Genomic DNA, 26,664 nt, shown 5'->3' with positions numbered 1-26,664 from the left:
GCAACTGCCTCTGAACCTCAGACACCAGCATGTGGAGCGTCAAGAAGATCCTGTGACAAATCCCTAGGGGGCACCTGGTGAACAGGGTCACTGGACCCAGCGCCCACGTCGTCATCCCCGTCGACGGTATTTACATAGTCATCAGCAGGCATCTCGTCATCACCACCGTGATGCGGACAGAAAGAATCTCATCCTTGTCGGACGAAGAAATGTTCTTCTCCCCCCTTTCTTCGGGTCCTGAGGGGTCAGTCTAGGTCTGAGGGCCGGCATCCTCTTCTTCGGGGTCTTTGCTATCGGCTTGAATGAAGACTCTCTCTTGGCTGGGAGAGACAGACACTCTGGCTGCCACCGTGGCACCCTCAACGGGGTCAGCCCCTTTTGCCTTCGAAAGGGAGGCCACCACCATCTCGATCGAGGCGGATGATTTGACCTGGACCACCTGTCGGCCATCTTGGCTTTCTCCTTCGCGGGCAGCCCGGACTCCTTGTCCTGCTTGGTCTTATCATCTTTCACGGGCGCTTCAGACACCTTACCCTGTTTGTCCTTATCCAGTGTTTCCCGCAGCTTTCCTCGGGTAACTGACTTCCTCTTGTATGAAGAGCTAGAGCAGTGGCTGGAGATCGAGGCCGATGGAGACGACGAAGGCGCCCCGACCGCCGTGGGACCCGCTGAAGCGGCAACCCCGACGCAAGCGGACTCGCGGAACTTGGCCTTGTGTTGGGCCAACACGGATGGAGCACCCTCAAAGGACTAAGAAGACCGCTCAGGTTTGCTGGATCCGAAAGAGGCCAGTCCCTGAGAATCACCCAGGGTAGAGTCCCTGGAATGGAGCCATGCAGCCAACCGGATGTGCTGATCCTTCATTGTGTGCTTGGTGAAGCCACGGCAATCTTACAATCTTCTTCTTTATGCATTGGGTGTAGACAATAAAAGGTATTGGAAATGCTTGTCATCTGAATAAACATTCCGCAAACCGTCCTTCTTCTCTGACATGATCCGGCACAGTGTAGGCCTAAAGTCTTCTGGAATCTTCAAAGAAGAACACTCGACGATTTCTGCCCTTGAGGGGCAATGAAAGCTGCCAAAAAACAGGTCCCCGTTAATCGGACGGATGAACGATGGAGCACCAGGCTCAATTGACCGAAAAAATGCATTTTCCTATCACAAAATGCAAAAAACGCAGAAAAGCTCAAAGAGCAAAACGCGAGAACCCCCAACACTTGAACGTGTGGTAAAAATCTGAAGATGGCTGCCAGAGGATGGGGCTTAAGTAGAGGGCAGTCATTGGCTGGGGGCAGTATGACTCAGGACTCAGATATTGGTTAAGAGGAGAAAGACAGTTTAGAAACGAAACTGAAACAGTTTTTTCTTTTACAGAGGATTCCCAGCCTGATGACCGGGAATATTCATGAGCATGTGAATCCATGCCAGACCCCATGCTAGATAACTACAGAGCTGTACCGAAAAGAAACCAGCACTAAGACGGTTCTACATGCAGATAGTGCACACCCCTACAGTCTTAAAAAAACTATCCCTTTTATCGGAAGGATAGCTCACGGGCAACGTGCTTGCGCTCGTCTTGGAAGCAAGATGACACGGAGCAACAAGTTCGATCCCCAGCTCCATGCTTAGAAACCTCCGGGTATTAAGCGCATTATAAATAACCAATTATAAAATCCCTCACAGGGAGTGTCTAAGGATCAAACGCAACTGCAGTGAGGAGGATACATATGTGCATAATACGGAAATTGCAGCTGTAAGATTTTGTGAAAAATCTGATTAATAGAGCCTATGAAAAATGTAATTCTAGAACTAGGAATAGCACACTCACCATGGGTAAGTTGAAAAGGAAATCCGAGAAAGATTTTACAAGCAACATCAGATTTATCACAACCTTTAATGACGGAGCTAGTAATGTGAGAAAAACACTACAAAAGCACCGGCATCTGTTAACAAGCGATAGTGATACTCTGCGACACATTGAAGATCACACCAGGATCACTTACAGAAAAGCTACTTCGGTTGGCCCAAATTATCTCCTAGTCTTTTCCAATCTATAAACCCCAAGAAAACAAGCTGGCTGGCACAGAAATCTGAAGGATTTTACAAATGTGTGAAATGTAAGGCATGTAAGTTCGAGACTAACACTCAAAGTTACAAGCATCCACAAACGAGACGAACAGTAAACATAAAAAAATGGATTGCTGTACAACTAAATATGTCATTTATGTGATTACGTGTGATTGCAAATTATGGTATATAGGAAGCACAAGTTGGAGGTCAAGAGGAGTATATTGTAACACATAAGAGCTATAAAGAATGGAGATACAACATAACCAATGCTAAAAAAACTCTGAACAGAAACATCAGAAGGACATGTCTCCCTTCAGATACTTTGCAATAGAGACAAAAATTAACAAGAGCAGAGGAGGAGATTGAGAAAAAAGATTGAGACAAGCAGAAACAAGTCATATAATAGATAAGACACCAAAACGCCTAACGGACATAACAAAGATGAAGAACTGTGCATGTTTCTGGGTGAATAACACTATGAGAAAGACTGATGTTTTCCCTTGGCAGTGTCATGATGATTTGAAATATTAATTTGGATTTCTGTAGGGAGATAGGTTATTTTAAATATATGTAATTGTGTGAATGTTTTATGCGACAGCAACACTTCGTCTGAAATACTGAGATATGTGTATGTACCCTTCTAAATACACTAGCACCATTAGTCCAGTGCCACAGCCTATAGCAATTATGCAAATAAGTTATTGGAACGTGTGATTAGGGTATTTTTGGTGTTTGGGAAAGAAATGTGTACACTACTTAGAATGGCAGTTTTAAAACCATGAAGTCATTGATTGGTGTATGCTTTGACAACAGAGGCCATGTGGGGACATTTACAGCTTGTTATTTGCACTTTTCACCTTTCTTCTACATAAATGCCAGGCTGAACAGTTGGGGCCTTTCATGTCCACATACCCTCTTTAGTATATGCATATAGCATTTGATGGAGATTTGTAGGACGCTAGGCACATGGGATCTATGATCACTGCGCCGCCCGCAACTGCGACGCCGAAAAAGCCGATGGCTGTTACAGAGCGGCGCAGTGATCATATGGATTACTGGGCCCCCTCCCACCCTCCCCCAACCCCAGCACTTTATTAGTAAATGACACATGAGAGGTCATTTTAATAGTTTATCTTTTTATCCATCAGTGTACATACACTGGGATAATACAATTCAGAAGGCCACCATTTGCACATTGCAGTATGCACTTTATGAAGGGGATTTTAAGAATAGTAGGCACTATGCATCGATTCTGTAATTTGCACTCAGCACTATGCACTTTATCAAGGAGATTGGGAGCTGGTGCGATTCAGAAATTCACTGTATGTATTTGCAAAGGGGAGCATGCACTTTGTGGTTTGTGGAGGGGACGCAGAGAATAGGCACTATGCACCTACTCTGTAACATGCACTGAGCACCATGCACTTTAGTTCGGAAATCAGAAGTGAAAGTTAGTAATTTACTGTAATACGTACTATAGGCATAATACGTACTATAGGCACAATTTTCCAAAAATGGCCGTCTTGATCCGCCATCTGCATTAAGCACTGCATTATGGCAGTGATAATAAAGGGCTGCACGCCACTTGACATATTGCCCATATGCCATAGTATATTGGCATTAATATGCAACTGCACTATGCACTTTACAAGTAGGGTGGAGATAATGAGCAGCCATTAATTTGTTGGTATCCTGCCACTTATGAAATCGACCCTTCTGACATTTAGGCAAAGGACTAAGCAGTTGCAGTTTATAATATGTACTTTATTTAGATGGACTGGAGTGGCCCTTTAACACTAAGCGCCATACACCTACATCTACTAAGGGCGTTCACTATGGATTTCCATGTGCAGAACCTACAGCGAGTATGGCGTAGAAAGTGGTTAGATCTGGTATAAATATAATTGTATATGCGGATGCAGTGTTATGTGTGCAAAGGTAGCAGGGCTGCTGCCAATATGTATAATTAAATGTTAAAGGTATTTGTACCACGCACCGTCACCAACGGAATTGGTCCCCAGGCGCTCTGGCGGATCTGCAAACAATAATGGGGGATGGGTTAGTATGGTGAAGAAGGAGTAGGATAGTGAGAGGAGTGGTGTTCTGTTGGCAGCTTCAACTCGGTAGACACTGGGTGCTGAGCTTTGGTGCGGGTATTGGATCGGTGTCAGTCCGCGTGTGCTGTTGCTCTGGCTTATGTGTTGTTGCAGTGTTATGAAGTGCGTGCGGCTTGTGGTGCGAGAGATGGTTGTGTGAGTTTATGAGTGAGATAAGTATGCAGAGTTTGAGGTTATATTGGTTAGTGGGTTACCTGACCTTCTGCATGCTAACATTCACAGTATTGTCTAAGTGTGGCACTTGTAGGCCGTCACAATCCTATCTGGATGCGGCGCAGGCCAATATTCAGAATTCTATCTTGGTGTGGGCATGCTAACTGTCACAGCCTTATCTAGATGCGGTGCAGGCTGGTGTTCACAGTTGTGGGTGTGGCACATGCTAACATTCAAGTTTCATGTAGGTGCGGGCATGCTATCCTTCAGTCAAGATCCTATCTAGATGCGATGCAGGCTAATGTTCACAATTCTATCTAAGTGTGGACATGCTAATATTCACAGTTCCATCTAGATGCGGCGCAGGCTAATGTTCACAATTCTCTCTAAGTGTGGACATGCTAATATTCACAATTCTATCTAAGTGTGTACATGCTAATATTTACCAGTTCTATCTAAGAGCGGACATGCTAACATTCACGGTTCTGTCCGGACGCGACGCAGGCTAATGTTCACAATTCTATCTACGTGTGGACATGCTAATATTCATAATTCTAAGTGTGGACATGCTAATATTCGCAATTATGTCCAGACGCGACGCAGGCTAATGTTCACAATTCTATCGAAGATAAGATAGCACGCAGTGTGTGTAGATTGAACGACTTATTAATGAATGATTAGGAATGAGAAAAATATAACTTCCCAGTACATTGGATTCTTATTGGTGATGTGAAACATTTACGTGGACACAATGAGAAATGGCGGTTTTGATAAAATACATTACAGCTTTATAGACCTGCAGCGAGGGCCGTACCGGGCGTTATGGGCCCTGAAGACCGAGTTAATGTTTAACTAGGTATGGGGGCCCATAACGCCCGGTACGGCCCTCGCTGCAGGTCTATAAAGCTATTAGAACACCATCAGGGCCCGATTCTGAACTTGATGCAGTGAATGTGCTAAAAAGCAGGACTGCGCCAAATCAGTACGCCCAGGCTCCACCAGTATTTTCAAGTGGGCCTGGGCGTCCTCGTAGTGCACAACAGTGCACCTTCGGGATTGCGCCTGTTAGCCATAACAGGCGCAATCCCGAAATCCTGAAATCTCAGCAGCATTTTTGTAAAATAATGACATATTCATTGTTTTACAAAAATGCTGCTGAGAACATGGGTGTATATAAACACCAATTGTATTCTGCAACGTTGAAGCCGCTTACTTTGGTGTGCATATGAACACTTTCATAAACTCCAAAGCAAGCAGCTTCAACGTTGCAGAACACAACGTTGAAGCTGCTTGCTTTGCAAAGACCCGATTTGCGGGCTGTAATCAATCTGCGGGCTATATCAGTGCGTATAGCCTGCAGATTGACCAATCAGCTTTCCAGAAACACCACCGTTGCTAAGCCCATGAGGACCTACATAACAGAGGGGATTGACAATGAAACAAAAATAGTGGCCCATTTGTAAGTCCCAGGTTCGAATCCGGGCATCCCCCACACACACTGAATTTCAAGGGTTTTGCTGCGTTAAATCTGATCACCTTAACTGAAAGAAAATCAATGAAAATATAAATATACAGAGCTAGAGATGCCCAGTGTCTACTGCATGCCTGGACAGCCAGGGAATTCACAAGAAGGTCTGCAAACAGAACAAATGCTTTTACACAGAAAATGAAATGGGAGAGCAAGCTTTCACAGGTGACAAAAACACATTTTAGGTGAGAAAAGGAACTGAGATATGAAAACCAGTGGCCATGTACGAAGGGGTGCATAATGTGAGAGCATTATGGGGTAAGTACCCTTGTAGTGAAGGGTTGCAAAAGCACTGCCGGTTCTGGCTGTGGTTGAGGGAATGCATGAGCCAGGTTTCAATTTCTTTACCATTTCAAATGGTGGGAGTGGTGGTAATGTAGTCTGGATTCATTGGTTTTCAACAGTGCACACCACAAGTCACCTGGAAGCTTGGAGTTATACACCACTCCTGCAAAGATAACAACTTCTGGTACAGGTAGAAAAAACGCAGACAGGAGAAACCAAAGACCCAAAGAATAATAAATAAGAATTCCCATCACACTAAAAAGAAAGAATGCTAACCTTGTTGATGAAGTTTAGAACAGTGGTAAGGGGATTTTTTCGTTACCAAACTAAACAGATATCCAATTCGAGACCGCACTAATGGAGACATTTAAAGATTTAAGTTTTGACAAACTCTAGAGGAAAAAGAAAGACATATAAAACACTTCACTGTAAAATCGGACTGAAGGTCAAAAAAAACAAACATGCAGGTTATTCTGGGCTGTGGCAATGACCAGCTATGAAAAACAGAGCCCTCACACGGGCATTGCTGATCCCCGATGAAGACCCGTTCTGACCTGCATGTGCGGTTACAAAAGCCTTCAGACCCTTTCTTCTCGTGATGTCGCCGATATGAAATTCATTGTATGGACAATTATGATTTTGAGGGCAGTATTTTCGATAGTATTTGCGATCTATGTTCTATGTTTGTTTGATGTTTTATTGATGATTTTATGATGGATTATCGTCTTCTTAAACTTTGTAAAGGTTTGTTTGCAAACCAAAGACAAAAAAATAAAAATAAGGGCAGAAATCTGCACATGCCCCATCTGAGGGTACACAGAAGCACTCACCAGCTCCCGCAGATGCTCAGACCGACTGTAGACCGCCAGCTGCCTTTGCGGCTCATTCTGGTCACTGAACGAGATGGTCATGCCAACCCACACATTGTACCCATGCTTTCGACAAAAATTGCACAGCTCCTGTTGCACGTTGGGTCTCTGTAGGAAGTCCTGAAGAAAAGAAGAAAAAAAAAATGAAAAAAATAAATAAAAAAAGACTAACCCATTTATTGAAAATCGAATGTGAAAGGCCAGTCAACAGTACAGAGTAGGTCTGTGCATTTATTTTCATTGTATTTTTGGTTTGCAGAACACCTTACACAACATCAATAAAACAAATCAAAATAAGAACTTCCAATGAGCATAAACCCCTTCAAAGTCTAATCACTAAATTTGAACGTATTATTTAAACATTGTAAAATAAAAATAAGAGTGGTTTGGGGGAACCAGTGGATCTAGAATGATCATCATGTATGGAAGGCTAGTACGTTGGTATACTAGGGAACAGGTGGGTTTGGTCTTTTTTTTTTTTTTACTGAAGACGAGTAGATTGGGGAAATGGAAATGAACCTTAAGTTGCTTCTTGAAGGCAGCAGGCTTGGGGCTGGGAGAACATGTGAGCCTCAGGTTGCCTCTTGAAGGCTGAGATTGAGTTTGGAGTGGAGGGGTGAGCCATGGGCACAGCAGGAGATTCTAGGTTCCTTCCTTGGGGCCAGTAGAATGGTTGATGGGCAAACAAATCTGCAGACGGCTATGTTGCTGCAGGTGACATGGTCAAGGGCATATTGTTGGAAGAAGCAAGTATGGTGTTGCTTCTTGAAGGTCAGTAGGATGGATATTGGCGTAAAAGATGGCCGTTGGAGTTGCGCATTTGGTGGACTGAATAAAGATCTCTTTAGTGAGTCGCTCCAGGTTTCTGGTAGCTGAAAGGGTGGCCCACCTTGTACGGAAGTGATGTGACGCAGCAGCCTGGGTTTTGTGAGCAGGGGGTATGTCTCCATATTGCTTGGCTGTTAGGCCACGAGCAGCGTTGCATTCTAATGTTAAGTCACATACAGCATCATGCTGCCTGTTGCTGCACATTCCTGCTTCAATGGTGGGCCTGGTACAGTTAAGTGCTTGGAGCCTCATCCTGAGATGAAGAACTCACCTCAAGTGTCATGTAGATGGCACTGATGGAGAGGCTGACGTCATGGCTGCCCAAAGCTTTCAGGTCCTTTCTCAGCAGCTGTTCAGTTGTCAGACCTGCAGAAAATAGACAATTAGGAGTTCAAGGCATGCTATTTCGTCTATACACAAGCAGATGAACTAGATACTATGGCTGTTCATGGTAGTGAAAATATAAATCAGGCAGCCATCCTTTGCCCGAGATCTTTGCAGATACATTTGTAAATAATTGTATTTAAAACATGTCTGAAGTGAAGTCCTAGGCAAAGGCATTGGGGCGCTGTACAACAGTTTATTTTAACAATTTAGACAAAGGCATAATAGCACAGCAATTTTCAGACGAGTATTATTATCTCACACACACAAACCTCAAAAGAAACAGACAAAATGATCCATAATGAACAAAGGTGCATGCAAGTTAACCTAAGCAAACATGTTTTAAAGACTTTTCATAATGCAAGGAGCGAGGGAAGAAGACGGTGCTATGTGATCTTTCTGCATTTTCAAGGCTGAACACAAAAAAAGACCCGTTTATTTGGCCGACTGTGTGGCCTCCAAAATGCCTAAATATCACACTCTGAACCCCACCACACCGGAAAGCGATCCAGCCACCACCGCCAGGGGTGGACTGGGAACCAAAAGAGGCCCTGGAAATAATGTTCAAAGTGGCCTCATATTGCTTATTTTCAGCAAGCACAGCTCTTTGCACATAAAGGTATCCCGTGGTTTTCAAGACAGCAATTACTTCCTTGTAATTTACTTTGAAGTCATTACTTTGAAAAAACGTCAAAAAATATAAGGAGGTGTGGGTTAGGGGTACAACGTGTGTGGGGAGGGGTCTTGGGTCGGATAGTAGTGAAGGGGAAGAAGGGGTATGTTGGTACCCCTTCAAATTAAACGAAATGTGAAGTTACATTTCGAAGTAATTACTTCGAGGTAAATTACTTGGAAGTAATTACTGTCGTCGAAATGACATGGAACCGCAAATAACATGGGTTATAACGCAAAATAGGGCCAGGGTGCAGAGGCCGACCATGAAAACTCCAGAGTTCCCAATAGGCCAGTCCAGCACTGCCACCCTCACCCTCTCGCGTGCCGGTGGGATTTCTATGAAATCTGGTGTTTTCGTCCCACAAACTCCCCCTTTCAACTCCTGCCACCACGACGCCTTTTCCCAGCCCAACACTTTTCCCCCTCACCCTCCACCACTCGCACATGCAAAAACACTTTTTACCCGCCGCCCGCCCCCCTCCCTTCACCACCACAAACATTCCCACTCCTCTCCACAGAGACAGATAAACACACAAAATAACACTGACCTCTCTCCCGCGACTTCGCTCGCCTGGCCACGCTGGTCAGCCCATGCGCGCTTTCGTGTGTGGAAGGGGCACGACAGCTCGATTTAGAAAGACTGCTCGGAGCGGTCTCCTAGCGCTCTTTCTAAATCGATTTGTTTTAATTTTGTTTTGTTTTTAAAAACAAAAATGTCACTTGGTACCAAAAAGACAGACAGAATTCCAGGCCTGCGTAGTTACCGCAGACTAAGGTCGAATAGAGAAACACGAATGTAGGAATCTTGGAAGAATTAATCTTAAAATGTCTAGGCTGCAGTTAAGTGTGAGACCCCCATAAATCTGTAGCTTAGATGCAAGTAAGCATAGGGGGGCCGAAGGAAATCTCCAATCATGATGCCATGTAAGCAGGTTGACCCAACATGACTGGCTTAAAGGTGATGCAGCGGCTCTTGAAAAAAGGTGCCTTTGAATAAGTAACTAATTAGGAGAAGCTAAAATAAGAGTAACATGCCGAAACATTCCCATTTCCATGCGTAAACTAGCTGTGGAATGGTGCAATATTTTTAAAAGAGCCCGGGAAGACCAGTTCAGATGTCATTCCCGGGAGGATAGCTCAGCAGCAACGTGCTCGCCCTGGAAACAAGTCAACACGAAAGCAACACAGGTTCGAACCCCGGTTCCGCGCATAGAAACCCCTGGCTATTAAGCGCATTATAAATATGGAACTAAGACATTTTCCTGTAACAGCGCCTCGATGCCCCCGGGCTGTGTGAGCACTTTAAAAATGCAAATAAATAAAAAAATAAAAATAAATTCTCTAAGCCAGATTGTGAAACAACTGAAGCTTTTTCAGAGGGACGGAGGTCCGAGGAAGGAATACTAGTTTATCTTTTTTAATGGTTACATTTTTTTATTTTTATTGAAAGATGAGCAATGTCATCCTTATAGATGCTACTGTGGTAAGTGTCCTTCATGGAACTTATACTTTGGGGAAAGACCAGGGATGTGCCCGTCTCCCACGAGGCGAGTACTAACTTTCCATCCAGACTGACTCAGGAGGACCTAAATCCTCCACCATATTAATGGTTTTTGACAAAGGGAGAAGAAATTAAAATATTCTGACAGCAACAGGGAAAAATGCACGGGTAGCAGCAGTGTTTCTTTTAGTAGACTAACTTGTGCTTCTTGTTGCAAACTTTCAGTAGCACGTGCAACCTGAGGGCTTGGAACCGAACACATTTGCTAGCCTTACAAATAGGGCTTCTTTTCCAGACTTTCAAAACTTTGCTGCCGACTAAACAGAGATCCTAGCCTATCCCTACTAAGCACAAATGGGCCTTAAAAGAAAGCAACAATGTCTGCAGATTGACGAGGGATGGATTACAAACCCCTAACCCAACAAAGAGAATGTCACCACTTTAGGAACTACCCAGAAGAAGCCAGGTTCGTCTACAGTCTGCTTCTGTTAGCAATTGTGTACGATTTAATGTTCTTATTTTTCCTTTGGACAGTCGATATATCTTCCAAATGTAACCATTACAAGGATCCTACAAATACTGGTTTGTCATCAGTGTGGGAACAAGGTCCAAGAAGAATTACCCACAGTCTATAATTTAGAAAGGAATGAATGCAGCATATGTTACACAGGGATTATACAAAGAAGCCAGGCACATGGACCCACATGCTACCATGCTGGGTTAGCGTATTCAAAAAAGAAATTGTTGTGTTGTGCAACTGCTGCATGCCCAGAGGTTCAGTGGCTATGCCCTGTGTCACCACAAATTAGGAGGACCTGATAATGAGTACCCGCATAGTGCACATGCAAAATCCCTTCAAAAGTCAAAGGGTTCTTTCCTACCTCCGAGCTATACAAGTAAAGAAACTCCTATACGTTAAACATAATAGTTCATTTATTTTTAGTTGTCGTCGACTCGTGTTTCGACCTGAGAAGGCCTTTTTCAAGGCTAGAGTTTCTCTTGCTCTTAATGTAGAAGTAATTATTATAATGGTATTGGTAAACCTGTAGTCAGTCTCCAAGTTTTGTTGGGTTGACAATCTCAATGTTTCTTCATGCTTCTGTATAATATATATTATAATTACTTACCGTAACCGTATTTCTGATGCTTGCATCTTAGATTCACGTGCTTGGCATAGGCCGCTATCTAGTGGTACGTGCAGAGTATTGCATGACTTGTTTTTGAAAGTCGAAAAGGGACGTCGACTGCGCATGTCTGTAATACTATATTTATTGTGATGTCAGCTATACCCATGGTCCTTCACGCATCGAAGTCCCTCAGATTGTTTTGTATCTGACATGAGGGAGCATAAGTGTATGTGTGAGTACATAACACCAAGTGTAAGAGGTTTGCTGTTTATGTACTTTCAACTTCATGAGGGGAGGAATGGTGGGTGCATGTGAATCTAAGCAGATGCAAGCATCAGAAGACATGTATTACTCATCGTAATTGCATTTTTGATGATTGCATCTGCTTATTCACATGTTGTGCATAGACTAGCGAGCAGTACCCAGAGATTGTGGTGGGATGTGAGAAGGAACAATAGCAAAGAGCTGTTTTAGCACTGCTTGTCCCACCTAAGAATCAGACCTAGAATGTGTATCTAGGCAGTAGTGTTGTGTAAAGCCGTGTATAGAACTCCATGTTGCTGCTTTACAAATGGACTCAAGAGGAACATTTGCAATGAATGCTATGGACGCTCCAGTGCCCCATGTAGTGTGTGCTCTAGGCGTAAAGGGCAGGGCTCTCTTGGCAAGAGTGTAACACAGTGTGATGCAGTTAACAATCCATTTTGATATTGTGGATTTAGAGACAGGGTCCCTCTTCTCTACCAGCTGCCACTGAATCTAAGAACTGGTTTGTTTTCCTTAGTGGCATTGTCTTTTCCAGATAATAGATAACTGCTCTCCTCACATCTAGTGTGTGGAGGCTTCTTTCTGCCACGTTAGTGGGGTTTTGGAAAAGGGTGGGTAGTTATATGGACTGGTTTACATGGAACTTAGAAATAAATGTAGGTGCAAATCTTGCGTGAGTGCGCAGGAACACCTTAGCTTTGTGAATCGTGACGAAAGGGTCCTGAACTGAAAGATTCTGCAGCTCACCAACTCTCCTTATTGAGGTGATCGCCACCAGGAAGGCGGTTTTGTAGGGGAGTGCTTTCAGGCTAGCTTTGTGCATTGGTTCAAATGGAGGCCCCATTAATCTGGTAAGTACAACGTTCAGGTCCCACCCAGAAGCTGGGTTTAAGATAAGGGTATGGATCCTCTTAACCCCCTCCATAAACGCTTTAATTACTGGAATATTCCACCACAAAACCTTGTTTTGGGATGGGGTGTACGCTGAAAACGCCGCTAGGTGGACCTTTAGAGAACTGGAAACCAGACCTGAGTCTAACAGGTTAAGTTAGGTACAGGACAATATGTTTTGTGTGCAATCCACAGGATTGATGCCTTTGTCATTACACCAGATAACAAAGCGTTTCCATTTACTGGAGTAGCAGTGACTGGTGTTAGGTTTCCGTGCTTCCCCGAGTATGTCCATACATCTGTGATCTCAGAAGCCAGGCTGCTAAATTGAGAGTTTGAGGGCATGGATGTAGTGTCTCTCCCTTGTCTTGAGATAGAATGTTTTAAGGGCATGGCAGTTTCCTGGGAGGGGAGACTGACATTGTCCTGTGATGGGAGAACCAAGGTTGGCGGGTCCACCAGAATCATCCTGACTGGCTCCTGGTGCATCTTGTGCACTATTCTGTTGAGCAGGTTAATCAGGGGGGAAGGGGGAGGAGGGGAGTGTAGACACATTTCCCTTACCATGTTATTCAGAGACCATTCTCCTTGAAGAAGTTCTGAGGGTACCTGGAGGCATAATCTGGGCATTGTGCGGCCTCCAGAGTTGCGATCAAGTAGAACTCTGGGAAGCCCCAGTCTGCGAAGAAGTTGAGTACAATGCCCCTGTGTAGTTGCCATTCGTACTCTACGCGAAGGGGGAGTCTCTGGTTAGTAAGTCTGCGAGAAGATGGAGTTCCCCTGGAACGTATTGTGACAGGAGGTACATCTTGTGTCTGAGAACCCAGTTCCATATGTTCTGTGACAGTTTAGACAGCCCTAGAGAGTGAGTGTCTCCCCCCACCCCTCCCGTTTGTTCGGGTAATACATGGCTGTAGTACTGTCCATGATGACTCAAACTGTTTTCTTCTGGCGGTGTGTCTGAAAAGCCTTCAAGGCCTTGAACACTGCCAGCCATTCCAATGGTTTTCTGTGATTGGATGCTACTGCTGGGGACCACATGCCCTGCACCGTCTGTGGAAGGAGGTGAATCCCCCTCCGACCCCGTCAGAGAGGAGTCTGTGGTAAGAGTGGCTTCTATTGCAGGGTGGTGAAGGTTTTTCCCTGCAGAAGGTTCTCTCTTGACCACCACTGCAGAGACTGATCCACTGTCTGCTGGCCTTACACCATTGGCTCGAGAGCCTCTCTTGCATGGGGCGCATGCGCAAACAAGCTTAAGGAACTAGGTAAATGCAGGAGGACATCATTCCTAACAGTTGCATGGCTTTGTGAACAGTCACCTCGTGACTGGCTACATAGTGAGGGATCTGGAACAGCATGTTTTGAACCCTCTCATTGGAGGGAAAGACGAGGCTGTCTTTGGTCCGAATTAGAGCCCCCAAAAACTGTTTTACTTGGCTGGGGCCTAGACTGGACTTTTTCTCGTTGATCGAGAAGCCTAGGCTGAATAGGAGATCTACTGTCTTCTGGGTATTTATTAGGCATGTTCTGTACAATCCCCTGTTATGAGCCAGTCGTTGAGGCAAGGATAGACTGGAATGGACTGCCTGCGCAGGTGAGCAGCTACTACCGCCAGTACCTTTGTGAACACTCATGGAGCTGAGGCGATGCCGAAGGGAAGGACCTTGAACTGATAGTCAGTGTCCTCTATATTGAATGTTAGGTACTTTCTGTGTGCTGGCAACATTGAAATATGAAAGTATGCATCTTTCATATCCAACATGGCCATGTAATCCCCATGCACCAATGCTGCCTTGTTGAGCTGTTTTCTGCAAGAACCCGGATCCATTCTTTCAGTGGAAATTCTCAGTGTTTGGAACTATTGAATCTTATCATACCTTTACAATCTTTTCTAAATTCTTTCCCTAGGCTGTCTGCTTTGTTCCAAATTCTGAAACCTGTGCTCATACAAGCAAACGCCCCTGATTCTAAATTATATGATTTTGGCTTTTGTACATGGCTTTTACTCACGTGTTGAAATTACGTACTTCTAAATGCAGCGGAGTACCGTGCAGAGTACCAGTCTGCACCAGTACACCAGTGTGAGAGGACGTGCCTCTGTGCTTCTCTGTTTTGGACGGCTGCTGCTTTAAGGAAAAGAAGCTCCACTGCCTACAAAAACCTACCTACAGCGCGGAGCGCGCGCGGAGTACCGTGCAGAGTACCGTGCAGAGTACCAGTCTGCACCAGTACACCAGTGTGAGAGGACGTGCCTCTGTGCTTCTCCGTTTTGGACGGCTGCTGCTTTAAGGAAAAGAAGCTCCACTGCCTACAAAAACCTACCTACAGCGCGGAGCGCGCGCGGAGTACTGTGCAGAGTACCAGTCTGCACCAGTACACCAGTGTGAGAGGACGTGCCTCTGTGCTTCTCTGTTTTGGACGGCTGCTGCTTTAAGGAAAAGAAGCTCCACTGCCTACAAAAACCTACCTACAGCGCGGAGCGCGCGCGGAGTACCGTGCAGAGTACCAGTCTGCACCAGTCCGCAGCGGGCGGAGCGGAGGGGGCTTTGCCCCCCTGGATCATCCGCGGGGGTCACCCGCTGCTGCCCTGGCACGATCCACACGGAGGTGAGGTGAGGTGGGATCCACTATTTCTCTATTCCCCTCATTGTTGGAATTTTTCTTCCCGTCTGTTTGCACCTGCCACTTTTCCTGGAGCACTCCGGTTTCGTTGAATATCCTGCTGAACATCCTCCTTCAAGCCACTCTTTCCTACACGCCCCCTCAACCCCCGCCGTTGGTGACCGTGGTGTCATTCTATCTGCATTCCAGTACCTGAGTCTGCATTGCCCTATCTCCAGCTGAGAATGGAGGAGGATGCCGAGCAACGCTGTCTCAGAAGCCATTTGAAAAAAAATACTGTGTCCACGCCCCATTCCCAGCTTCCTAACTCTCACAACTTTGTACCGACGCTTAAGCTAGGACCTGCGCAGGGCTCAGTCGGCTCAGTCATACCATCACGTCAGACGCAGACACCCATGGCCGCGCTGGGATCTGGAGGTGCAGAGGGATGTGCCTCTCTCGCCCTGGCACCGGAGAACAGTCGGATGATGACTCCGCCTACCCGCGCCATCGACCTCCCTACCGCTCTGGCGAGTGGCCCTAACATCGAGCAGATCGGAGGATCTCTCGCTGTGGGTCTGAGGGCGGTGGCAAGGGGGCGTGGAGTTAATCATTCACCCGCACAGGAGCCACGGAAGACATTTTTGGGGCTCGTGGGAAAATCTCCAGAAACCCAGATAATCAATCCTGCTAGTATGTCTAGCGAAGGCGGTCCACAGGCGGACTTGAATGTGGCGGCGGAGATATTGGAAAATCACAGTTTACGGAATCTGGACCCCGGAAATAGGGGGACCTCCTCCCAGTCAACCATAATGGCCTTGGTTCACTCTTTGCCGCAAGAGATTATGGCTCATTCTCCTGAACAAAGTCTCAAAGAAAATGTATCACCGTCAACTGCTCTGTTATCACGCCATCTTGAGGAAACTCACACATCGATTCCGCAGTCAAATGATGATTCATTAATACAGATCTCTATTTCACCTACAGAAGACCCCACCTGCCCTCAAACAGTAGAGGTCTCAAATAACCAAACCTCACCTTCCATAATGAGCCTAGACTCAAATGCTGATCTACAATCCAAGGCCTTGGACACTTCTAACCCTAAACTGAATTCTCTGCCTAATAAGAAAAGAATTCAATATAAAAGAAGAGGCAAGCAGAAATCCAAGCTGCCTCCGCCACAAGGAACTAATGACCAAACATCTATTCAAAAAAGAAAAGAAGATGATGATGTTAAAGAAAACAAAACGACCAGAAGAACTGGGTCACAGTCTTTGACCAAAAAACGAGGGCTGGGGAAGCAGTCCCTGCCAATTCCGCTGCTCTCTAATGCCCTCTTGAACTTCTTTAAGATACAAGGAAAACGGAAACTCTCTCAGGACTCCGAACTTTCAGATGCAGAAATTCTAGAAGCATTGGAGGAGACGCCCCCTTTACCAAAATGCAGAAAACTAATATCTGGCCAATTAAAACAGTTAGAGGTGATCCCGACGGAAGACATCCAGCCTCAACCTACGGAATGGAACGTAACCAATACAGCGCACTGCTCCCCAGCATCAAAAAACAGAAAATCAGTACCTGGCCGCAAAATACAGAATGATGGGACGCTGTCAGATGACATCTATCCTCAATCTATCGACGTGAACACCAGCGATACAGAACAGTGCACCCAATCAGATCGTCTGTCTACGAAAGGGGTCCATACAGTTCCATATACTCGACGAATTAATTCAGGCATATTGGATCTACCTGGACCTGAACCGCCTATATCCGTTCAGCCTACCCAAATGCAACAGCCAGAAATGCAGACAGATCAGATAGGGCTCTCGCAACCTGTTCTGTCCTGCCCGAATTATAGGAAGCAAAGTCAGGCCACAGAGCCGCAGTCAGGGAGTGGCAGCCACTTGGACCGAAGAAATATGGACTCTATAAGAGAGTCTACAGCGCCTGAAGATCATCGGCATCAACAGGGAATACTGGACATCTTGGATCTGCTCCAACCTAAAGTATATCCCTCTCAGACACTAATGAGCCCACAACCCTGGGCAAAAATTCATCTTCCATCCTCCAATCTTCGGTCTACCCCACAAGACCCCACTCTTGATTCTGTGCCACAACGTAGCTCGATTAATGGCCCATGGAACTCCTCGCCCAGACTACCAAATCTTCCGGAGACTGAGTACACCACAACGAGACGCCGGCACTCAGTTTCGAACACTCTACCCACAGAGGGTAGAGACACCTCAGCAAAAAACGGAAGACCACCTGACTCGCAAGCATCAACACAAAGATTTACCAAACAACAAGAGAGACATAACTACGATCATGTCAGCAATAACTATTGCGATGGCTCCCTTTTGCAAACTATATGAAACCTTAGGCGAAACATCAAGAGATAACACAGCTACCTTAGCAATTATCCAATCAAAGCTGACTTTCCTTGAGGGGTTTATATCGGCAATAGATCTGAAATACGATATTGCCCAAAGGAAAAGAGAGGAAATTGATCTAGATTTTGAAAATACGACGGCGATCAAGTTTCAAAATCCCACTGCACCGGTCCTTGTGGAACAAAAATCCACACAGACTATATCTAGGAAAGGAGACGATGAATTAGCATCAATATTCAAGCCAAAACCAGCCACAATGACGAGCAGAACTAACCTGAAGACTACCACACTCCCGATACAAGAAAAAAAGGCCCTTACACTAACAGAAAAGGCGAAAAAAGATCCACTGCGACGACCGCCCTCTCCAGTCAAGTCAGCATTGGCCACACAGGCAATCATGGCAGGTAAAGAAATTACGGCCAAAGGGAAAGCAATGGCTGTATCAGCGACTGACTTAGCTCAATCGCCCAAATCAACTGCTGATTTCTTGGACTCTAGCATCTTGAACAATATGTCTGTCCACAGTGAACAAGATCTATCTCCTAAGCCTAAAGAACAGCATGAGACAGAAATCAGTCCCTTGACAACCTCAATTCCGCCTCTAGCTAAATGTGCTATAGTGGAAGGTCCCGTGATACTACACACAAATGAGGATGAATGCGCCACGACACATATAGACGCTGCCCCACAAGGGCGGCACATACCCACCGCCAATGCAGGCGCAAAAGGAACCCGGCAGACGCATCCTAGCCGGCCAGATATACCAACACAAATATCAGAGGCAACGGCTAAAGTAGAGAAACCAACTCGACTCTTCAAACTAGAACAAATATCGAGCAGAGATAAATACATGGTCCTTAACCGCAGAACAGTCCTAAAGATAACATCGTCCATATCCAGCCTGAAGTCTCTGAAAACGGAAGACTTCAATTTAATAGAGCCATATCACAGAGACAACAAGGCTAAAGCCTATCTCCATATTAAGGCAGGCGCAATTCAAAATCTGAGTCAGGAAGCGGCAAAAGAATTAAAAACTGCTGGCCTCCTCCTAACCGAAATTACAAGCCAGGATCCGTCATGCAAAAGAGGAAATCAGAAAGAATCGTATACTAACAAACGGAAAAAGGAAGCTAATTACGACGAGCAGTACTCCGCTCGAAGAGCAGAACTAAAAAATCATTTCCCGGTCTAGCCAGACACGAAACAGGAGACACATAGGGAAGATCTCAACACAGCACGAAGAATGGAGCCGAGGGTCAATCCGGGGAAGCGCGAAGATAAACACAATCGTAAATACTCGACTGATACCTATGAAGTCTTTCCGTCCCAAAACTATCAAGTAAGATCAAGAATTAGCCCGGACAAAGCGACTCTAATCAGACACCGTGGATATCAAAGAAATGAAAGGCTACGACATGGCTCTCCGCAACGAAGAAGACTCGACTAATAGAAATCGCACGCACTACTCCCCGAATAAGCGACACTATGATCCTCCGGCTAAGATAAAGAAAGATACATCTACAGGTGGTCCGTGGAACTGGCTAAAAGGAGCTCTCAGCTCTAATAGAAGCAGATAGCAACTACTTAGCGAAGCGAAAGAACCCACCCCCCCTAAGGCGGTGACGCTAGCCTCATGGAACACCAGAGGTCATGCACATTTAACCGATCCTAATAGTGAAGACCTGGCCCGCTTCGACATTCTCTGCCTCCAAGAGACATGGCTCCTGGAAAAACCGAACATGGATGGATTTGAGATAGAGACCTCCCCGGCAGTTAGAGGATTCCTAGGCCGGCCTTCGGCTGGCCTTCTGATTGCCGTAAGGACAGGACAACATCTGAAAATCATCAAAACGTTTGTTAAAACCTATGGGATCCTGGCAATTCTTATACAATGGACTCACTACTCAGAAACCACCAGACTTTGGATAGACACCTCCCTTGCTGTCATTACGACATATTGGAATCCTCAAAGAACGTCCACCATTGCCTTCTGTCAATCTATGGCCGAAACGATTGACGCCATTGTGATTGAGTCGAACACGACGCATATCATAATATGCGGGGATTTGAATTCTAAGTGTCCTCATCCGAAAGAGGCTGATCTAAATACAGTCCCGACCACGCAAACTGAAGTGAGAGGACAGGCCTGGATGGAATTGATGGCTTCCAGAAACTTACACAATGTAGCATGGATGAAGGACTGGCAAACCCAAATTCCGACCTGGGAAAGAGGCTCTTCCACAGCCACGCTCGACTATATTTACACCTCTAACGCTATGACTTTAGAAATGGAATGTTACAAGGTGATCAAAACCCTCGTGAGCGATCATAACATGCTTACCATAAGATGGACTTCTATCGCCAGGGAAACCAGAACTTACACCCCTTCGATTGAGTGCAATCCCCAACAGACTCGATTGCGCATGACAGCTGCCAGCGTTCGAGCTATGACGCAACAATACTACACTGTGGGGGCTCATGCAACTTTTTCTGAGACGGGCTCAAGACCTAACTATATCCCGCTCCTGGCAAAGTTCAAGACGAAGCAGAAGGAGCCTAAGGTCAACCAGACCACCTATAATCACGCATATGACAAAATTGTAGCGGAAAAGAAAAAGACAGTCAGAAAATTGAAACGACGCGCCAAAGTGGAAAACTCCATTAAGGGGTGGGCACTTTGGACAAAAGAACTCAAGAACTATAAAGCCTGGGTTAGACTACGCAGGGCAGCTCTTTACCAGAATGACGCGGAAACTATGATGAGAGCCTTAGTGTCCAAGAAATCAGCTGACTTCTGGGCCCTGATTAACAACTCGCAGGGAAATACACGAATTAATATGATCAATTCAGTCCCCGAAGCCGCCTGGGTAGAATTCTTCACCGATCTTTTTTCCTCTCCCACAACAAATATAATGTGTGATCCGGAGCCAAGACTGGCTCCATGGATTGATTTATCCGAAAAGGCAGATATAAGTGAGGCAATTCGAAAGCTAAAAACATCCAGAGCGCCTGGTCCAGATGGCCTCACGAATACTGACCTAAAAAAACACATTACCGAATGGACGGACTTCATCAGTCTTTTGTTCAAGCACTGTACCTCCAGTAGACATATTCCCGTCTCATGGACAAAAGCCACGATTATTCCCATATTCAAAAAAGGAAATAGAGAGGACCCGTCTAACTATCGGCCGATTGCCCTATTGGATATCATGGGCAAATTATTTGCCACGCTCCTTCTCCAACATTTTCGCAGTTGGGCAAAAGTCGCGCCATGCGATGACCCATTCCAAATGGGCTTTAAGAAAAACGGGGGCACTGCAGTGAATATTCTCATATTAAGTATTCTAAAGGCCAAAATAAAACAAGGAGCACCAACAGTTTACGCAGCCTTTATTGACCTCTCGCAGGCGTTTGATAGAGTCGATAGAACGCTTCTCTGGAACAAACTAAAACGCTGGAGCTGTCCAGAAGAAATTCTCCAACCTATCATAGCTCTGCATTTGAATACCACTCTTCATGTCCGCCTAAATCTACAAGGCACACTGACTAAAGAAATTCATGCCGAAAGAGGAGTGAAACAAGGCTGCCCCCTGGCTCCGGCCCTCTTTGTAGCCTTTCTTGGAGACTTTAAGGACTCGGAGGAAGCCGTACGTAGTTTCCCACCGAAGTTGGGCGCAATCAAGATGTCCCGTATGCTATATGCTGACGACATGATACTCTTAGACCAGACCCCTATAGGTCTCCAACGTCAGCTGGACAATCTGGGAAAATACATGGATAACAATAACCTCACAATAAACAGCAACAAGACAAAAATCATGATCTTCGCCAAAAACAAGCAACCGAAGAATCCTTCTCACTCCTCGTCAGTGAACAAATGTCGAATCGAAGTCGTCCCCCACTTTAAATATCTGGGAGTCATCATTGATGGAACAACGCAGGAGAGAAAAATGCAATTATATCTGTGGGACAAAGCTAAAAACTTGTCCTCCCAACTGCGGATGATTGATCGAAAGTTCGGGAAATTCTCGATGATCCCAGCCATAAAGTTCTACAAAGGTAAAATAGTACCCGCACTAATTTACGGCATGGGCGCTACCATCACTATGCCCAACCTATTATGGCAGAGACTGGAGGGATACATCTGGAGAACGGTTCTAGGTCTACCGAACTCGATCCCGATGGCGGCCGTCAGAAGAGACCTCGGTCTCCTGTCACTGGAAGCCACTGTTAGCATTTCGTCCCTGGCCATGTACAGAAAGACGCTCATTCAAGATGGCCTTCCCATCTTTAATACCATCGCCAAAGAGCTCGAACTGACGAAATGTAAGCAGATTCAGAACTGGATCAGACGACAGGAACATAAACTGGAAGAAGTAGCCTGTACCAGTGAGGACTTAATATCTTGCCCTCAGAGAGTGACCCAGAAGCTGAAAAATTTAGACTGGATAAAGACCGGTGAGAAAATTAGTGCGCTCAAACTCTTACAACACCTTCCGCCTACATATAACAAGTTAAATTCCCCGCTGGAGTACTGTAGAAAATTCCCAGACAAGAAACTTCGAACAAACTTCTTAAGAGCACGTTTAAATCTCCTACACACCAGAGAGATTCTGGGGATAAGAAGTTTAACTAGCGATACAACATGCAGACTATGTCATATCGAGGACTCTAAAGAAACAGTCCGCCATCTTCTGTTAAACTGCCCGTCTCTTAACCATGAACGCACAGCCATATTGTCGCCTCTGTGGGTGAACTCTGTGTTGCTGGAAGAAGATACATGGTGGTGTCGTCTCATCTCCGGGGAAAAGGCTCGTTGGGCAGTGGCTACATGTAAACTAATGGAAGCCGCATTTGCTAAAATAAACGCAAAAGGATCCCAATGATCAATCACTAACCAACCTAACCAGGACCAACAATAACAATATAACATAAACGGGTGGTTTGGTTTATGCTGCAATTGTATCCTCAACGGATGCCCGGAAGTCAATGGACTTAATGGAACTAAACCAATAATCTACTGTTATCTTCACACGGAAAATTTGTACCTTGCTTCCTTGTAAAAATCATCTTTCTTTTGATTATACACAAGTAATAATAAAAAAAATAATAAAAAAAATGCAGCTGTGTTCTTTTGTCCCAAAGACTAACCCTTAGGTTAGTCTTTGCTTAAAGCAGGATTTGGTGCTCATTTTACTGGTCTTTTCGCTTTCTGATTCTTCTCTGTGAGTGGTCTGGTCTCCCGTTTGTGGTTCCTTGCCATCGGTTCTGAAATGTTTATATCCCCTCAGAGTAACATCGGAGTTCATGTATTGACCTTTCCAGTTTTTTTTGCTGTGTCGTGGTAGAGCTCCTTATGTCCTGTGATTTCCTTGAAGTACTGTGCCTTTGCAATTACCCCCTTTGTAAAGGCTGAGTTTTTCTTTAAAGCAATCTATGGTGAGTGGCTGACAGAATTCCCTTAAGTACAAGAACCAGTCTAATCCCAAAACACTGCATTATTGTTTCTTTTTTCCTTGTCAATATGGTCTGCTTGTTTGTCCAGAGCCACATGTATTCACTGGATCGTCCATGTTCTGCTGTAGCTCTTCTATGAACTGCTAACGGATTAACACTGTTGCTAAGTTCTGCCTTGCAATGCCCAGTTCCTACTCATATGTTATGTAAAAGGATTTTTCCATACCCAAACACAGACGTTACCTACTTCTCCTCTTTACACCACTATTTAAGTGCCTTACTGAGAGATCTAATGAAGACAGCATTCATTAACTACTTCTTGAGCTTATTTTTAGCTTAGTGGGGGAGCGGAGGGGCGTGGCATATATATAATGCTGCATGTCTACCTTGCTTCAGGCAGTGTGTCCACTGTAGGATTACATCTCCTCTGATCAAGTGCCTCAGTTCTGTGCCGACAGGGCAGGATTGTGCAACCAACGTTCCAATGGGAAGATAAGAGTTGGGACTGTCAGTTCTTAAGTTATCTTATAGCTGTCTTATTGACTTCATGTGATAGGTTGAGGGCAGATTAGGGCAGATTCTGATCTGTACAGTGGAAACCTAATTTTTCAAGGTTAAGAAAGGGAGTAAGGCAATGCCTCCGTCTGAACAGCAGTTTACAACCACATCGTTTTCTCTGGCAATGGTACATAAATATTGGGTCTTGCCAACACAACAGACAGAGACTAACCAAAACATTTTCATGACAGGCTCATGTTGGCAAGTTCATCTTTTGGACTGGCAGCTGTCATGGCTGCATGAGAAGCACATAGTACCTGTTATGTCAAACTTGGCTTTCTGCAGCAGGTCAAAGATCACGCCCCTCTGCGGGAGATCAGGAAACCTGGATTCCAGAAGATTGACATACTCTGCGTCTTTGGGAGTCACTTTCCCTGCAGCGGTGGCCATATTTACACAATCTAGAACAATTGTCCCTTGGGGGAAAAAATGAGAAATAAAATTAGGAACACTTTTCATCAGCAGCCTAGTGCAATTATGATTATTGGATACGCAACGTGAAAAGAGAAGTTTAGTAATCCACTCCAATGCAGGCCTACAGATGAGCATTCTATGCAGTTGTGCACCGAGGAGAACATTACATATCATCAAGGATAAAAGCTTGTGGTCAATGATAGAAGGGAACACAGCAGCTCTCCCCCGCCACCCATTCCTGAAAAGCTCCGTTGTTTGAATACAAAATATGGTCTATGTGTTTCATTCCACATTTCAGAATGGATTGACTTGCTGGCTAGTCACACTGGGTCATTAATAGGCCTGGGTGACAACATTACCAATCCGGTCAGGAGCAAGATCAAAAGCATGTATGTTTAGGTTTTCATATCTTACTTTGTTGGTGGCATGTGTGAGACAGGGCACTGAGTGTTGGGCTGAAGCATGCCAGGGCAGCCAACAGATTGCTCTGAACGCTGGCTTTTATTGTAGGATTCAGCTTGTGTTGAGAGCAACCCAATTGACTGCTCTCTACCCCACTGGTCCTAATTATTTTTAAATACATTGCTTTTGTCATACGATGCCCTATCCTTCCGCTAACAAACGTTACCAATATAATTTCCTTAACACTGTTTCTTTTGTTAGTAATATTATTGAAACCCCAAATATTGAAAAACAAAAGAAACCAGTGAAATAAACCAATGACTAGGAATCAGTCCTGGTAGTGGCCCATCAGAAACTATACACCTAGCTGCCAGCCACCACCAATGGGAGATAGCTACAATTAATTAATTTCGCGCCTTGAAACACTTGTGTATAGGCGCGTTACAAATGCCATATCATATCAATGCATCCTTGGGTATTAAGTAAGATTACTAAAATGCATCAAAATCTTCTTTTCGCTCTGCCTACTTGATGGACTGGCACACACAAACACCTTAAAAAAAAGTAAGTCAGGCAGGAGCCATTTTACACATTGTCCCAAGCATAGATCCCCCGCAACCCAGCCTTGCACCACAACAAAAATCCCAAAAAAACACATGGCCAATCGTCCCTCCATTTGCAGACACTTTGCTGATGCGCTAGAAAAGTTTTTTATTTGGTAGATGAAATTTGTCAAACAAAGGCACCAGGGAGAGGAGGGGGGAGGAGAGGGTGCACGTTATGTTGATTGGATTTATACCGCACACCGCTTCCACTTGCATGATGTCCAGACGCTCAGGCAGATCTGAAAAAAAGTGCAATGGGTAGCTTGGTTAGAGGGAGGAGAGGGTGAGCGCACAAGAGCTTTTGCTGTTGCGTTTATAGTTTCAGTTTGGGAAAAACAGTCATTGTATGTAGATTTACTTCTAGGGCACTTGGGGGTCGGTGGCCGTGCTGGTGCTCAAGTCCCTGTGGGAGGCTTTGTGTGGCAGCGGCGTAGGGTGCATTTACTGTTTTGAGATTGTGCGAGTTACTGAAGGAGGTGTGGAGTTTGCTGTTTTGTGTCCCCATGGGTGTGGTTTACTGTGGTTGATGTGTGGGAGTGGTGTAGTTGGTGTGTTTGCAGGAGTATGGGGAGTTTAAGTAGGTGTTATTGGGGGAGAAGGGTGTGGTCCTCATGCCAGTGTAAAGGGTTGTTGCATTGGTCGATTATTAAATAAACTGAAACCCATTGTGCAGTGGTTAACGATACCGGGTCTCCATCACTGGAAGGTCAATCCGCTTGGGTCACGTGACCCGGGAATTTTCCAAACCAGGACCAGGTACTTCATGTTGTACCTCTTTGCATTAATGAACTATTGTTTGGCGAGTGAGGTAAGCAAACCAAAGAGCCAGGTTTCCATAATGCTTGCCTGAAGGTCAGGTGCTCCTCTATTGTGCGCATTCCCTTGGGAAGGGAGTTCCAGAGTTTCATTGAGATGCTCGAAAGGGCTAATCCTCCTTATTTCATTTTCAAATAGTGTATGGGTTCAAGACTTAGGTCATTGTTAGACCTCTGTGTTCTTTTTGGCCTGTAAATGGAGATTTTCTATTGCAGGAATTCTGCTCATTGGCAGCGAATTGCTCTGTGAACAATACAAAGCGTTTTGAAAAATAACCTTTTCTTGACTGGTAGTCAGTGTAGGGATCCCAGTGCTGGTGTGATGTGTTCTCTCTTGCAGAGTCTTAAGAGGAATGCTGCTGCTGTGCTCTGGAGCTGTTGCAGGTTTTTGGTGAGGTACTACAGGCTTTTTAAGGAAGATTTGGCATGGTCTATTCTTGACAAGACGGGGGACATGAAAGCAAGTGTTCTGTGTGAGAAGAAGAAAAGGATTATATCGGCTGGATAGCACATAGGTGAAAGAACCCTTTGTTTACTACTGCGCTGACTTGAGGTTTCAGTGTTAAGTCTTAGTCCATTAAAATTCAGAGATGTTTAACTACTTGGATGCTTCAGGTCTGGTTCCTATTTTAGTAGGCCATGGTATATGCGGTTGCACAGCGAGGTTGTTGGGCGTGATCAGGATTTCAGTTTTGTCTAGGTTAAGTTGAAGGCTGTTGTTCAT

General features: G+C 45.1%; 1 protein-coding gene across 1 annotated transcript in view; it reads right to left on the bottom strand.

The window, feature by feature from the left end:
* The window catches only part of PRUNE1 (prune exopolyphosphatase 1), a 286,990-nt gene that overhangs the window by 37,169 nt on the left and 223,157 nt on the right, over positions 1-26,664 (bottom strand). The window contains exons 5-7 of the mRNA XM_069649764.1: positions 23,962-24,120; positions 8,125-8,219; positions 6,987-7,145 (exon numbers count right to left, since the gene is read on the bottom strand). Coding sequence (XP_069505865.1) covers positions 6,987-7,145; positions 8,125-8,219; positions 23,962-24,120 — 413 coding nt within the window. The remainder of the gene's footprint in view (positions 1-6,986; positions 7,146-8,124; positions 8,220-23,961; positions 24,121-26,664) is intronic.

This window comes from Ambystoma mexicanum, chromosome 1p (assembly GCF_040938575.1).
Source record: "Ambystoma mexicanum isolate Mex_15411 chromosome 1p, UKY_AmexF1_1, whole genome shotgun sequence".
In the NCBI taxonomy this organism is placed as follows: domain Eukaryota; kingdom Metazoa; phylum Chordata; class Amphibia; order Caudata; family Ambystomatidae; genus Ambystoma; species Ambystoma mexicanum.
Note: the sequence above shows the minus strand (reverse complement) of the source record. Positions and strands in the feature narration are given on the sequence as shown.